At 39.0% G+C, this 16,108-nt stretch overlaps 1 protein-coding gene across 12 annotated transcripts in view; it reads left to right on the top strand.

Moving 5' to 3' along the window:
- Positions 1-634: 634 nt before the first annotated feature.
- Positions 635-16,108, top strand: part of LOC128985688 (AT-rich interactive domain-containing protein 2) — a 55,520-nt gene continuing 40,046 nt past the window's right edge. For 5 of the 12 annotated variants that reach the window (XM_054405462.1, XM_054405461.1, XM_054405470.1 and 2 more), the window contains exons 1-2: positions 636-1,300; positions 4,186-4,279. In XM_054405462.1, the coding sequence (XP_054261437.1) occupies positions 1,209-1,300; positions 4,186-4,279 (186 nt within the window). In that variant the 5' untranslated portion in view covers positions 636-1,208. Of the gene's footprint in view, positions 1,301-4,185; positions 4,280-16,108 lie in introns of all 12 variants that reach the window. The other 7 variants (XM_054405472.1, XM_054405464.1, XM_054405468.1 and 4 more) reach the window with 3 other exon arrangements.

The raw sequence follows: 16,108 nt of genomic DNA, 5'->3' as shown, positions 1-16,108 counted from the left end.
GAGTCCAGGTCTTACCGTGAGTACTACGGTAATAGCTTATTCCCCATGGGAAATTTTCTAAAGAAATAAGAAATTACTATTATGAAACAAACTTTTATAAATTTCTATTTACAGTAGTTTTGGAGTAATTACAGAACATTTCAGGCACCGTTTTACATTTTTTCCCTATTTTTTGCCAGATGGGTGCAAGTTCTAGTTCACCCACCCCCTGAGGGCGCCCATGAGGACATACAGAGACTACTTAACAACTAAATTTGGGTGGTGGGGTACAAGGATAGATAATATTTCGAGTAAATAAGTTAGTGTGTTCTTCTTCTAATAACAACCAACGTCCAACAGTACACGTTATCAGTAGCATGGTATTCCACGGCCCTGAATTGAAATATCAAACTGTTAATTGCCATGGCACGTAGGAATTTCCGTGCACCCCTATGTGCAAGCAAAAATGCAACGTGAAATGCCAAGGTGTTTACAACCCATAATCGACACAGAATGTATTGTGATGTGACTTCAATAATTCTATTCTGACATAATTTTTAACTAATGGCCATCTGCTTGTCAACTCAACCACGTCTTGAACAGTGCTGCTTCTCGTCTCGTCACTAAGCGGAATTTAACGAAACTAAATAAATATTTTACTTCGCGTTATCAGATTTATTCAACGCTTTTTGCCGTGCAACCATCAATCTGAAAATTTAAGTTTGTCGACAGTAATTTTGTAAAATTTATTATAGTAAATATTTTGTCGAAACATACGGCAATCATGTGACAATATTGACTGTTCTACAACAGGACAGGTAGTGAAGTGACGCCATCTTGAATGTTGGTGAACGTACAGCTCTGGCTTGGTGTCACTAGTTGTTAAGATTTGTGCTGAGTGTGTTTCCTGAGGCTTTAAGTTAGTTTTAGTGTAAAAATCTGTCCCATTTTTATCATTATGTGATATACTATACTCGTATTGATTTTAGGCCCATTGTAGTACTTAAATTCTGCCGGAATCTTAATATTTTTGAGAAGGAAGTGAATGAACCAACACAGCAGTGCTTGTGCGGGACGAGGAACAATACCCTTCGTTGGTTGGGGCTAAACTGCTATCATCAGCCGCGTTTGCAGTGTTTTCTATGTTCGCGAGCCGCGTAACGGGCGTTCGATGGATAAATTTCTCGGTAAAACTCATGCGGTGTGAGCAGTAGTGCTTTCAACCAACCATGGCCAAAATATTGAACAAAGACCCCGCCTTGTATCAGAAGGAACGGGATACTTTTATAAAAGAACTGCAACATTTTCATGAAACTCGGGGGTAAGTCTTATTTTTTTGTAAGGTCTTGTAAGTTAGTGAAAAAATTTACAAACTTTCATTAAAAAATTAACTCAATTATAAGTAGGCCTAGGTTAGAAGGCTAGGGCACTTACTGATTAGGCCTACCTAACATAATTTATTCAACACATTCTTATGCACACCTTGGCTTGTCAGTGAATATTATAATCAAACCTAATGAGGTCCCCAATTTTTTAAGATAAATAAACCGACCCTCTTTCAGTAAGTAGCCTAATGCCATAAGTTAAAGTAAGTTAGGCCTTTGGACTGACTTAAACCTAGGCTATTTATTAAAGTTAGTTTTCCAAAAATCAATTGTTGCGATAACTTAAATAACTTAGGCCCAGCATAACTTATTTGTGTCCAAAAGCTTGGGCATGCTATTAATGAAGCAATTGTATCATAATGTAGGTTTAACCCTCCAAGTGTCCATAGTTTAGGCCTTAATGTCCACCTATTTTTGGCGCATTTGCAAGGTTTTATTAAAACGGATCTGAGAAGCTTAAAACAATGTTAATTCTAATGTTCTATATACCATTTTGTTTGGAAAATCGTGGGCTTCAATATTATATATAAAACATAAGGAACATTTTTTCAAAAAAAAATTTTTTAGGTAAAAAAAATATAATTTCGAAAATTTTCAAAAAAAAAATAAGTTTGCGCTCAATGAAATTGTATAAATTATAGGCCTATAAATATTTGAAAATAGCCACTTTGTTCTAAATTTTATGAGGATTACAAATATATAATAATATAAGGAAGTTTATTTGCAAATAAATAAGTTATGGGCAAAAAACTGATTTCAGTACATAGCGTTTAGCTAAGAATGCATAGCCTAACCATAGCTAGGAATCTGGCTGATAATTTACATCAATATCACTACCTACTTCTTCAGGATCATCAACCAGCACTTCAAAACCACTTAAATCTTCTTATAATGCACCACGTATATCACTACTTTTGATTTTTAACACTAAAACAATGATAAACGTAATAAAACACATCAGTCATCGGTTCGGGGGAACCTAGCTGTTTACAAATACACGCACGTCAGATGTCTGCTACAATATTTTCGGAACTAAAATGAATAGCGCTTAGAGACAGACCTCTGGAGAAAGCTTAGAATATTACGGAAAGAACGATACCTAACTCGATCCAGTTCAATCCGATTCAGTCAGTCATAGAGCCTTCGTCGTAAACGATGTCTGCGTGTCGAAAAATCGACAAGTAACACTACACAAAGTGTGCTGCTTGTCGAATTTTCGTCAAGTAACACTGGGAGGGTTAAACTTAGGGCTGCACTTTACTTTAGGTCCTACACTCATTCGAATGAAAATATCGATCGATGTATTGATTAATCGATTGTTTCATTCGATATATCGTTTGGTTAGTTAGGTATGGTTAACCTAACCAAATGTTATATCGAATGAAACAATCGAATAATCGATATTTTCATTCGAATGAGTGTAGGACTTAAAGTAAAGTGCAGCCAAACTTAGGCCTTACTAAATTTAACACTCACATTCCTTGCCAAACCTAGGCTTGCTTTCACTGTATTGTTGACTAGTCACATAGACTTGCCGTCTACCACAGACCGGTATCGTCCGGTAGTAACTTACCTAACTTATGTCACTTTCTAGTCTAAAAAATGCTTAGGCCCTACCAAATTATGTTAAGTTACATGGCATATTAACCTATCGTAAATAGGCCTCACTACTTAAGTTAAAATATGTTTGATAAGCAGGCCTCACGATTACTAGAAAAATACCGGTATCGATCATAAACATCTTAAACAAATGACGTTGTTGGCCCGAATCCTAGGACTAATAGCATTGAACATATGATTTGGAAGTTCCATTTAAGCAATGTTAGTATGGTTATTTTCGGGCCAAAAACGTCATTTGTTTATGTTTATGATCCATATACCGGTATTTTTCTAGTAATCGTGGCAGGCCTATTAAATAACTTAACTTAGGTCATAACTTAAGGATTAAAAAAAAACTTTTAAAGTTACTAAGTAGGCCTAAGTTAGGCCCTATTGTCTTAAAACTTCAATAAGTTAACTTGAGGTTATCTTGGTACCGGTAGCCTATAAGTTAAGTTATTTGAAAATCTATAAGTTAGGCCTAAACTTTTCGAAAATTAACTTTAAAGCCTAAGTTAGGCCTAGGCTAGTTGATAAAACTGCCAAAAATTAAGTTAGGCCTCTAATGATAATGTTTAGCCTAGGCCTAATTAGATTAGAAGGTGTTTCTATTCCGTTTGGCCTACATAAAGTAAATTTCACACAACCTGCACATTTCTCATAGGTAACATTAATTTTAGTGTTAGCTTGACAATAATTTTCTCAATTCAATGTTAGCTTATCATATACCCCAAACCCCAATATAAACGTAAGCAGATCATAAGTTAACTCGATATTTACATTGGGGAAAAATGTTAGAAACTAGTTGTGTTGAGCCTTAACTTATATCAAACCAAATTACTTAATTGTTATACCGGTACAGTAACTTATATCATTAATTAAAACAACAATAGGCCTAACATCCGCAGGTTCTCTGCGGAACTGTACCCGAAATAAGTCTAGACTAGGTGTTCTTAACTTAAGTTACTTATTAACTTAGGCTTAACTTTAAAAACTTAAATTCCTGCCTTTTTCTTGTTTTGTCGTTTTTGTATAAGTTATTGAATTCCTTTTTGTTTCGGGCCTGCACTACCAATAAAATGTTTGCCTAACTAAATTCACATAGGCCTACAGGTTTAACTTATTCTCAATCTAACTTGTGTGTTGTCTAATATATTATAAAGCATCTCTAGGCTCTCCTTTGCCACAATGAGCGTAAATATATATTCTTCCTTTGTTTCAGAACACCCTCTAGAAAAACTCCAAAGATCAATGGACAAGAGATTGATCTTTTCCTTCTGTACAACCTCGTTACAACCAGGGGAGGCTGGCTGAAGGTAGGCTTAGCACTTTATTTACATTTATTAAAGTAGGAGCTCTTTAACCCATTGGGGAAGGAATTAATGCGCTACCTGCAGGACCCTCCGGCATCAATTAATTTTACTGAATTTGTAGACTTGTAATCTAGGCTAAGTGTTATAGAAATAAAACCTTAGGGAATAAATTAATAATTCTTTTAGCATTTTGTCCACAGTAAAATTTTCTTAACAAAAAGTGGTAGAGTAATTTGATAGTCAAAATGTAAAATAGAAGAAGTAAAATTATAAATATAATAACATATAAAAATGAAATTTTTTTAAAGTAAACTTTAGGCCTATTTACAAATCCCAAGATCAATCCAGACATCAAATGACACTATTATTATATAGTTCAATTGATTCCGTACGTAGAAAAATCACAAGCTGTTTACTTTTTATAAGTAACTTTTTTTTACGTTTTATAACTAGTACGGTAATGGAAAACAACTAACTGTTAAACATTGATAAACTTAACAGTCCATCTAAATTATATATCACCATCCAGATATTTACCACATCAAATTGTTGTGGCATTCTGTATTAACAAATTAGAATTTCAATAAACTGACCAAAATAGGCTACACTAATTTGTTCCTAGACCATCATTAGTTCCATGTAAGCCTATGTAATAAAAAAATAAGTGTAATAACAATAATTATTGTGTTGCCGCTGTAGCTAGGTTGACAAAGATAGTAAAAGTCAAGCTGTGCATTTGAAGTTTTATACTGGGATCTTTCAAGGAGGGTGTTGGGTCCGAGGAGTTGTCATAAAAATATTTCAGGGAGTTTTTTTTTTCATCTGGATTAGAGAGAGAGAGAGAAATCCAAAGAATTCTAAAAAAATCTGCTCACTTCCACCCTCAACTCTTATTAGTCACTTTCACGTAAAGATAATGTGGTCCAGGAAGATTGCAGACCTAAAAAAACACTGTCACTGCAAAACTAACCCTTTGACCAGTTAATATATCCTCTGCAGTTAGTTATTTTGTATGTTAGTGTAAGTAGCTTGTGACTGTGTCATCCAGAAGATTGATTTTTTTTTCATCTTCTGCAATTTTTGGATTGCGCTCAAATATCCCAATGTAGTCCAGAATTGTTACTTTTAATGTCATCATTTTAAGTTATCCTCCTCACTGTTCGGGCTGCGGTTTGACACACCAAAAAATTTACCCTAAAATATTTACGCCCCCTTGCGCCCATTCATTGTCAGGGAATTTTTCTCTTTGCACCCCTGAAAAACTTAAAACCTCTTTCATCCCGTAGGCTCTGGCGCATTTACCAAACCACCCCTGACATTTATACTGTTTAAAAACTTTGGAATATGCACCCCTTAGACTTGTTAAAGGCTAAAAATCTCGTTCTTTTATATTTTGGAGTGAATTTCACAATGTATAGAGCATGGATGTTCTTGATTGTGGGCTCCAAGACTCATACCAAGAAAATTAAGAGTTTTAAAAACAAAGAAAAATGTTTATAAATAACTTGTGGGTAAGTATTGCAAAATAGATAAAATGAATATTACACTATCATTTTGGACTTTACCTCCTTGAGTTAGAGAAACGTCATTTAAATGCATTTTCAGAAGTGTAAATGTTTCACAATCCACTCCAAATCACATCAAGCAATAGGTGGGCAAAGTGCACTTTAAATCATAATTTTATTAACTTATCACTATCTTGATCAGTATGCTAATAAGGTTTTAAGCCAAATCCCAATAGATACAGTAGGGAGTCGCTCAATATAACTTTGTAGAAACCATTAAAATCTTAAAATAGTTTTTCTTTGGATTTGTCTTATTTTTCCTTGAAGTTGTTCGAATTTTTTGGTCCTATCGTGGGTTTCCTGTAGAGAAAGCTGAGATACAGACAAAAATTTTCTTTTTTGCTAGTTTGTAATGAACTTGAATCTTGAGAGAGAAATAGACAATAGGCCTAGTTAGTTTGGTAGCAACATTATCTATGGTACCAAGCAAGGCAGCAATTTCTTGGGTTTGCATCCTGGTCACCACTAATAAATTTATCAGTACAGTACAGTACATTCTTAGGTACAGGCTTACTTGCACGGACAAAGATTATGTACAGTAGTGACCTCAATGTCACTTAAAATTCAAGTATTGATAACCAAAAGTAATAAGCCCCCAATATGGATCTATCATCTCAATAACTAGATGAAATTTCAAAAAGTTGATCAACTGTTTTAACTTTAAAAGCTGAAATGCCCGAGTTACTAGTTCTGCAAGTGGTAAATAGTTTCTTGTTTTCCAGAATACAATAGCCTATTCAAAACCTTTTTTTAGAATGTAGATTAAGTCATCTCAATCCCAATGAACTTATAATGGATCTTTCATAAGTGTCAAACTGAACTAACTTTGTTATTGAAATCAATACCCCCTTTGCAAGGTCATCCCTTTTAAACCTGTTTATGACCATCTTTACACTCAGCAAGCTATGAGTTTCAATGACTGTCATAGGTGTAGGTTTTTCTCCTACACGCCGCCTCCGTGTGTCTGTATGAGTTGTACTGATGATTCATCTGGTTGTATGATACCATGATATGATACCGGCCGGTTGCACGTGGTAGTGTTGTGTCGGTGTCGGCCGCGACGTTGCCACGTCGTTGGGGAAGGTCAGGGTCCTCACCGCCCCACCCCCACAGAGTTACGTTACGTTTGTACTGTGTATTCTCACTCACTCAGTCTCCGCCGCGGCCCGCGCCGCAACACCAACAACCAACAACTCCTAGCGTAACACAACAACAATCACACCTCGCACCAAAACTCGGCACTTGGATAGTCCAATGTGATACCAGTATCTTAACTGCAGTTGCGCAATTCAGTTCACTTCATGGTGGTTCACTTTCCCTCTGCGATTCTTCCCATCTCGATTATCACGAACTGTTAACATTTTTTGTAAATATTACTTTGGCGACATCTTAATCATATTTACCGGAAAGGGGAGAGACACTAGTTCTGTACACATCCATGCATACACATATAAACACACAGACACCATTCGAAAATCCCTTTATTTTTGGTTTCAGGGGGGGGGGCACAAAACGGATACATCCACCTATAACCCAACCTTGGAGATTTTGACGAAAAAATACTGTCTCCGTAGACTATGACAGTACTGGTGTATAGGGAGAGGATGTAAAAATTGTGCACCGTATGAACAAACATGTACAGTAGGTAACTGTATTTATTGTTAACTAACCAAAGTGGAATACAGTGTGAGAAGTGATGAATGCACGTTGTTGCCAAGGCACAGTACAATACTGTTAAGTGTTGTGAAGCGGTGGGTCATGGCAGCGGGAGCGCGGGAAGACCTACAGTGGCAGTGGCGGCTGGCGGGTGATGTGCTACAAATAGCGCGCAGGCCCCACGCGGCGACAGGACAGGACTTCCGTCGTCCGTTATCAGTTGTGGGAGGGGAGCGCCTTATCACCGCCCCGCGTCTATCGCTGACGTTATCTGATAAGAGAACATCGCCGCTGGCTGCTTCATGTTACTGATCCTACTGTAAAACTTCTAATGTTGGTTACAAAACCTTCTAGAATAAACTGGTTTTATTTATACTGTAGGCTACTTTCTAAAGAACCTACCCTCTAGATCACTTTTTTTTACAAATAAAAGGTTACTATTAGTAGTACTGTCAGTGATCTGGGTTTTAGTCAGCGTCCAAGGTTTCCAACCTTCAAGTTAATTTTCAAGCTGTCACCAAGTTGAAAAAATCATCTTTATCACTGGGGTTTATGAAGTTAGAGTCTTCAAATACATAAACTTTGTTTAATCATTTAACTTTTAGTCTCGTTAAAATTCCACGATGCTATGTTTCTAAAAGAAAGTTTATGACGTCAATCCATGAAAATAATTGTTGTTAAAATAGAGGTTTTAACCAGGAGATCCATTATTGTGGGGGTTTTAAATTTTCATTTAACACATAAGAAAAGAGTCCATGCATATTTTGTGTTCCATAATTACACAATACACACAGCCTTTAGGGTATAACATCCTACAAAGTTCATAGTAAGTAGTGAAGAATTCATATTTCACTTCTACGATTCATGATCAATCAACGTTTGATGAATCCACAAACATATATTTCATGGAGAGGTGGCACACCGCCACCGTTTAGTTTTCTCACAAGTTTACAGCCTAATTACAGTAGCAACATAGTTGCCGTTGCCGATTGTCACCTCGGCAGTCGACACATCACATCACACACCACAGGGCCGCGGTATGTGGCTCTGTGGTGTGTCGTGAGAGGAGAGAAGGGGTGGGGGGGAGATAACCGGTTACTATTGGTCCCCAACTGATGCTTGGTTAATCCCGCGACCCGCTCACAACTAGCTGTCTTGTCTACATCTACATACAGTGCATAGACACGCCAATAACGTATACCACGGTCACAAATATGGCGAGTATACAGTTATCGACTAACGGATTATATCTTGTGTGGTGGAAACTGGAAAGATTCCACTCGGTTGTGAGTTGGATGTGAAAACAGTTGTTTTTGTTTGATGGTGCCATAATATAGCATATACTTGTCAAAGTTTAGAGTCATTGAACCAATAAGTAATAGAAGCATCACGTTGAAATTTCACATATTTAACTAGGCCTACCTACGTTTAATGTTTTTGCATACTTTGTCATACGAAACCATCGTCGTACAGCCGATCGTGTCTCGAATGACTTCTACAGTATCCGATGTGGTAAGGCCAAGTACTGTACGGAACGTCGAAATATGTGCCTATTGCCGTAGTTACCAGAGTAAGACCTAGATACGAAACCTCTTTTCCTATTCGCCGTTGGGCAGTCCCCAGAAGCCAAAAAAATATTCGCCAAAATTGGTTTTACGAAAATAGTATGTTAAAATATGCGAGTACGTGCGTGTGTCTATAGGCACCACAACGCTCTTGAAAAGTCTCCGAGAAATATTGATCCAACAAGTATACATCTATTTGAATGAGTTATTGATCAAACCGTAACCGACCATGCGTAAAGGGTTTTACGGCCGTTTTACCGAATGTTTTTACCATCAATCAATCACACTTTAAAAGGCAGACAATTTTATGTATTGTATTGATTGTATTACAGTCAGTATACAGTTTTGTGTATGTTACAATGTCCCACACGGCCACATCGACTGTTGGTTGTTGGATATGTGAGCCGCGTAGCTGGCTACGGTCCAAACGCCCGCACCTGGCTTCGGCTACCACATATTTGTATCTCTCCAGCTTCTCTGCAGGGAATGTCCGAATTATTACTTTGTGCTGTTTTATTAAAATACTGTGAATTGCCTTTGTCTCATTTCCCGCGAGCTATCGTAACAATCTATATAATTAATACGCTACATGAAACTTTGTCGGTTGAACTCCTCCGCCATTTCTTAACCGATTTTATCCATTGACGTCTCATTGGAAAGAGCGTGTCGCGTAGATTTGCAAACTGGCCTTACATTTTTGAAAAAATCCCTTGGGCTCTGCCCGAGTGGCTTTGAACGTTCCCATGTTATCCTTATGAAGAACATAATTGTTTACATTTTGATCAGCTGTATAATTTAATTGCTGTTATTTATTTTTCAATTCAATGAAACGCATTGAGTACATTTATTTACTACTAGCTGTAACCCACGGGCTTTGCCCCGTTTAACTTCTTAATTTTCAAGATTATCTCGTTCGCATGGCTCAATCACGTCCTTGTTGAAGTTTGTTCGCTACGCTCACTCACCTTTAGGTTGGAGCTCGTTCGCTACGCTCACTCACCTTTAGGTTGGAGCTCGTTCGCTGCGCTCACTTGCCTTCAGTTTAGCTCGTTCGCTTCGCTAACTCGCCTCCAGGTTGAAGTTCGTTCGCTACGCTCACTCACCTTTTGGTTGCAAATTAGCTGTTGTCATAAATGTAAAAGAAATAATAGTGCTGCACCCTGTTGGTAATCCTTGTAACTTTAATGCTATTGAACATCATAGAACAGGACCAACTTGTTTAATTGAAACAGCTGTTAAGATTCAATAATTCCATTTCTCATTAGGTTAACATGGGAAACTCCAGAGCCACTGGGGCGGAGCCCGAAAGGATTTTTGAAATAAGAATATGCCTATATGTTAATCGGGAATGTCAGCTATCATCATGCCAAATTTCAGCCCAATCCGACCAGTATTTTTCGCGTTCACTTGTCACAAACATACATCCATACATCCATATATCCATACATCTAAACTTTCTCATTTATAATATTAGTAGGATTTGAGTTTGTGTGAACATAACCCCAAAGACTGATCGAATTAGCATGGTTGTATCTTAAATTTGTGTGTATATTTATCGTTGTTTTGTGTCGCTACGACGGGTCGTGTTAGCATGATTGTAATTTAAATTTGTGCATTCATCGTTGTTTTGTGTAGCTATAATTTGTTTATTTGTTGTTTTTTTAATGCCTCCGACGCGACGACAACGAAACATAGACAGGAGGCGCAATCGTGATAGCGACCGCAGCTACAGAACGGTGGCGCGTAATAGGCTTAAAAGTCAGCACCTGACCCTGGACAATCTCAACTATTAGGTTAAAAATGCGCCGGCCCTAATACTACCCCAAAACGACTTTTCGTTCTCAATTGGCCCTCTATCAATGACACGTGTTGCCTGTACAGCGAGACATTTTGAGAAGGAGAAAACCGGCCGGAATCGGAATGCTTTAGGTTTATCAATAACGAAGATAAACATAGTTTGAGTTACACACCGGTGATCTTTGAGTTGACTCTTTTAAACTCATTGTAAATATGACTGTTATTCTTTTTGAAATAACTCCTGTAATGCTATAGAATTGCTCGAATTCGAGCAACATGTACACTAGTGTGAATTTAAACTTCATCCTATCCTACGAATTGTATAATGGAACAAGTAATTTGCAACACCTCTTTCGTGCTAACTGCTCATTTGCAAGTAACTCTATAAATGAATTTCAGTGTAAAAGATGCTACGTAGGGAATCACTCCCGGTTGTAGGTGTTGGTGTTACGTATGAAAACTTGAGCTGCACACCTCTGGTCAGAATACTTTTAATGTAAATGGCCAATATCATACACTCGCATGTCTCTTGGCGGAGTTTATTGCGTTGCTTTAAGTTAACATTGTAATCGCACAATGGAGCAGGTGGTGGCGATGAGCCGGTGATCGCATCGTGAGTTTCATTTGGCGTTATCGCTCAATGAAGCTGGTGGTGGCGATGAGCCGGTGATCGCATCGCGAGTTTCATATGGCGTGATCGCTCAATGAAGCTGGTGGTGGCGATGAGCCGGTGATCGCATCGCGAGTTTCATATGGCGTTATCGCTCAATGGAGCAGGTGGTGAGGTGGTGACGATGAGCCAGTGATCGCATCGCGAGTTTAATATGGCGTGATCGCTCAATGAAGCTGGTGGTGGCGATGAGCCAGTGATCGCATCGTAAGTTTCATATGGCGTGATCGCTCAATGGAGCTGTTGGTGGCGATGAGCCGGTGATCACAACGTGAGTTTCATATGGCGTGATCGCTCAATGGAGCTGTTGGTGGCGATGAGCCGGTGATCACAACGTGAGTTTCATATGGCGTGATCGCTCAATGAAGCTGGTGGTGGCGATGAGCCAGTGATCGCATCGTTAGTTTCATATGGCGTGATCGCTCAATGGAGCTGTTGGTGGCGATGAGCCGGTGATCACAACGTGAGTTTCATATGGCGTGATCGCTCAATGAAGCTGGTGGTGGCGATGAGCCAGTGATCGCATCGTAAGTTTCATATGGCGTGATCGCTCAATGGAGCTGTTGGTGGCGATGAGCCGGTGATCACAACGTGAGTTTCATATGGCGTGATCGTCCAATGAAGCTGGTGGTGGCGATGAGCTGGTGATCGCTACGCGAGGTTAATGCATTGCTAAATCACTTGATAGTTGATAGCTGTGTCAGTGATCGATCAGCCAGTCCCAGTGTGTGTGTGTGTTGTACATGAGTCGTGGCAGCGGCAGACGGACGTGTGTGGGACAGATCAATAAATAAAGAGTGAGGGTGCCAGCTGCCAGCTGCCCGCATCATACGAGGGCGGTGATAACACCACCTCACATTCGTTACTTTATATTTTCAAATTCACGCTCGATTAAAAATTTCTCAACGTACAACGAATTTTTCTTTTCTCTTTTTGATATATAAATTAAACCTTGGAAAATATTTGTGGTTTTTTATTACTTTATTTAATATCTGAAGTACTAGTTGGCTAGAATGTACCTGGTATGTACGGTATTTGTATAATATTATGAAAAAACTAAAACTACTACTATATAAATAAGGGGTTGCTCTGTTCAAAAGACATCCGTGGCTTTAGGAAGAAAGAAGAGAAAGCGCTTTAAAATACTTGGCGCCGACTTAGCTAACGGCTTTAATGGTTGATTAGTTTTCCTTGTAAATACTGTAATAATGATCCTCTATTTTTGCCCCTCTCGTCCGTTTTTAAGTATTGATCCAGTCCTAATCTTGTAGTCCTTGGATAAATTTTACTACATTCTTTCTTTTAGTATGTGTTAATCAATCTTATATCAATCTAAGAATCGTATCGTATCTCGGTGGGTGTTAGAGCATTTTTCTCTTCACTATGTGCAATTTCAAATGTTATTTTTTTTATATTGTAATTGATGAACACTAAACTGAAAACTATGTTATAACTTTCTTCGAAACCGCCAAAAGTGACAGCCAAGTCAGTGTGGTGTTGTGGTGCACCACAGTCTGTAGTCTGTACACACTACACAGCACCGCTCTGTCGAGCTGCATCGACGCGTGACACCTCACTGTGCTGATAACTCGACTGACAACACACAGTCTTGCATACAAACAACTTGGCATAACTCACCATAGAAGCCTACAAGCCATTATTGTAGCCGTTCAACGTCCAATCAAATGTGATGATGTGTTCATTTGAAAAACAAAATTGAGCTAACCCCACCACCACTACCTAAAATTTTCAAAATTAACCATCATTATTGTAGTCCCTCATATCTGCCGCAAACCGATTTTCAAATATCTCAAATGGGTCAAAAGTTAAAGGGGGGGGGGGGGAGGTGCAAGTGCAAGTCATTTTTAGTCACCCTGTCTGTCAGTAACAAGACCAGCGTTTTGGAACGCCCATATATATCCCTTAATAATGCATTTTTGCAACCTGTGATTTGGAGGTTCCTACAATGCTTTTCGATTCTTTCACCTCATCAACTTCAAATGTGGTCAATTTTTCAACCCTAACTGTAAGGTGTGTGAGTTTGCAAGAACCCCTGAATACCCCCCTTTACCTTAACCACTGTCTCCTCTTTCTCTCTCTATCTCTCCCCCTTCAGCACTTAAGAATGACTCAGTGACAAGTCTATGCAACGGTGTACAGTTGCAGTAGATGTCGGACGTCAGTTCCGCCATACGACCGTTTCTTCCGCTTTCACTTGTCTCGGGTGGTCAGGAGTCTGTCTCGTGACTTTCTTCTTTCAAGACACGCGCATATTCCTTCCTGATGCATGTGTTGTTACAGCCACCTGATTATGTTTTGTTCATTTGAATAAACATTCTGATCTAAAATATAAGACACGGTTCGCCAACATACTTGCTTCCTCGTTTTTTCGGCATCACTTCGCGTGGTTTCTCCAATAAGACTAGATAGGGGTCGTTGTGGTCTATCTAACATAAAACACCTTGGTTGATGGATGAGCTTAGAGAAGATTAGGTAAACATTTCTCCAGGGTTCCAACTAAATGCATAACAATGTCACACATGGATTGAAGTAAAAGAGACATTTAAATAGAGCTCTGTAGAGAAAGTCATTTATTTTCCCCTCAGTTCATAAACTGAGATGCAAGAGGTAGACGATTTATTTACCCTAAAAATTCACACGGGAAAACAAATTTGTCATGTATGTTGTCCAACCTTGTTCATCATATCTGCTAGTCAACAATTTTAATCTTGGATCAACATCCATTCAGATTAACAAACTTGGTAACAATTATGAGGAAAACTAAACTGTAGCACGTGGCTTGTTACAAACTACTTAGGTAGAACGACGTACTTTGAAAAGTAGCAGTATGACCGAGGTATGAAATTGTGCCAATCTTATGTGTACATTTTCCGTTGTATTGGGGGTGGAGGGTGGCAAGGTCGAGTGGTGAGTTATCTACACCGGTGTCAGTATCATTGTGGGTCGGTGACCGGGTCGTCGTTGCGCATGCGCCCCTGCCTCTCTGTCAAGGCCGACTTGGGAGTTATTTCAGGCGCCAATCCGCCATTTTGGGTGCCCATATACGGTAACAAAATTATAATCCGTGTTGTCGGGTAAATTTTATGAACACGGGTGAAGCGAAAACTCGAAAGTTCTCTGGACTTAACAAAAACATTTTCTACGAGGAAAACTGTGTTGGATTTGGAAAAACTCACAGAGATACCTAGATGATTATTTTCAAGGTCGATGTTGGATAAGAGTATTCAAGTGGAAGAACTCTTAACCGATAACCCGTGTAGCTTATCTGCTAATTTACAATTTGAAGATCTAACTGGCGAGTGATATTTGCACTATAGCTGTGGCCCTACTGAATATTATTATGAGTTGCCGAATTGGGATGAAAAAGCCCATTTTCTAACAATCGTTCTGAATGAAATGTTTGTTTTGTGCTGCACATTTCAGTGGTTTACTTACTCTACGGACAATCATTGAATTTGAATGAAGTCCAATGTGTTTACTTCGAATCTGTCCAAACATATGTTTAGTTTTTGGCAGTGTTCAAAGTTATTGTTTTACCACCAACTCTCAGTTTTATTTTCAATACTCGGAACTTCAATCTTAAACTAATAGCGTCAATAAATAGTTCAATGATATAAATAAATATACTTGGAACTTGTGTTTTCTGTAACATAATCTTGCATTTCTTAATCTACATCCCAGAATAACTGTGGTTGGTGCAATTACTGTATAGTTTCAGTAGTAGTTATTGTGACACTGTGACGGTTCTGTACAAGCTGAACAGTAGATGGTTTGTTTATACCCCCACCCTCCACACCACAGTAAACGTCTGCCCGTCTTCCAAAACAAACATTCTGTATCATCACCGCCACTCCGCACCATCTATACATCTATACAGGGTACAGTAGTAGTGCTTGTGACACGGTGACGGTTCTGTACAAGCTGAACAGTCGATGGTTTGTAAATCCCCCCACCCTCCACAACACAGTAAACGTCTGCCCGTCTTCCAAAACAAACATTCTGTATCATCACCACCACTCCGCACCATCTATACATCTATACAGGGTACTGTAGTAGTGAATGTGACACGGTGACGGTTCTGTACAAGCTGAACAGTCGATGGTTTGTTTATACCCCCACCCTCCACACCACAGTGAACGTCTGCCCGTCTGTCTAACCAAAACAAAACAAACATTCTGTATCATCACCCTACGCCACTCCGCACCATCTATACATCTATACAGGGTCCAGTAGTAGTGGTTGTGACACGGTGACGGTTCTGTACAAGCTGAACAGTCGATGGTTTGTTTATACCCCCACCCTCCACACCACAGTGAACGTCTGCCCGTCTTCCAAAACATTCTGTATCATCACCGCCACTCCGCACCATCTATACATCTATACAGGGTCCAGTAGTAATGGTTGTGACACGGTGACGGTTCTGTACAAGCTGAACAGTCGATGGTTTGTTTATACCCCCACCCTCCACACCACAGTGAACGTCTGCCCGTCTGTCTAACCAAAACAAAACAAACATTCTGTATCATCACCCTACGCCACTCCGCACCATCTATACATC

This window comes from Macrosteles quadrilineatus, unplaced genomic scaffold (genome assembly GCF_028750875.1).
Source record: "Macrosteles quadrilineatus isolate MER2022 unplaced genomic scaffold, UCM_ALF_1.0 Scaffold_2__2_contigs__length_208266976, whole genome shotgun sequence".
Taxonomy (NCBI): domain Eukaryota; kingdom Metazoa; phylum Arthropoda; class Insecta; order Hemiptera; family Cicadellidae; genus Macrosteles; species Macrosteles quadrilineatus.
The sequence above is the reverse complement of the archived record's forward strand: the minus strand, read 5'-3'. Positions and strand labels throughout refer to the sequence as shown.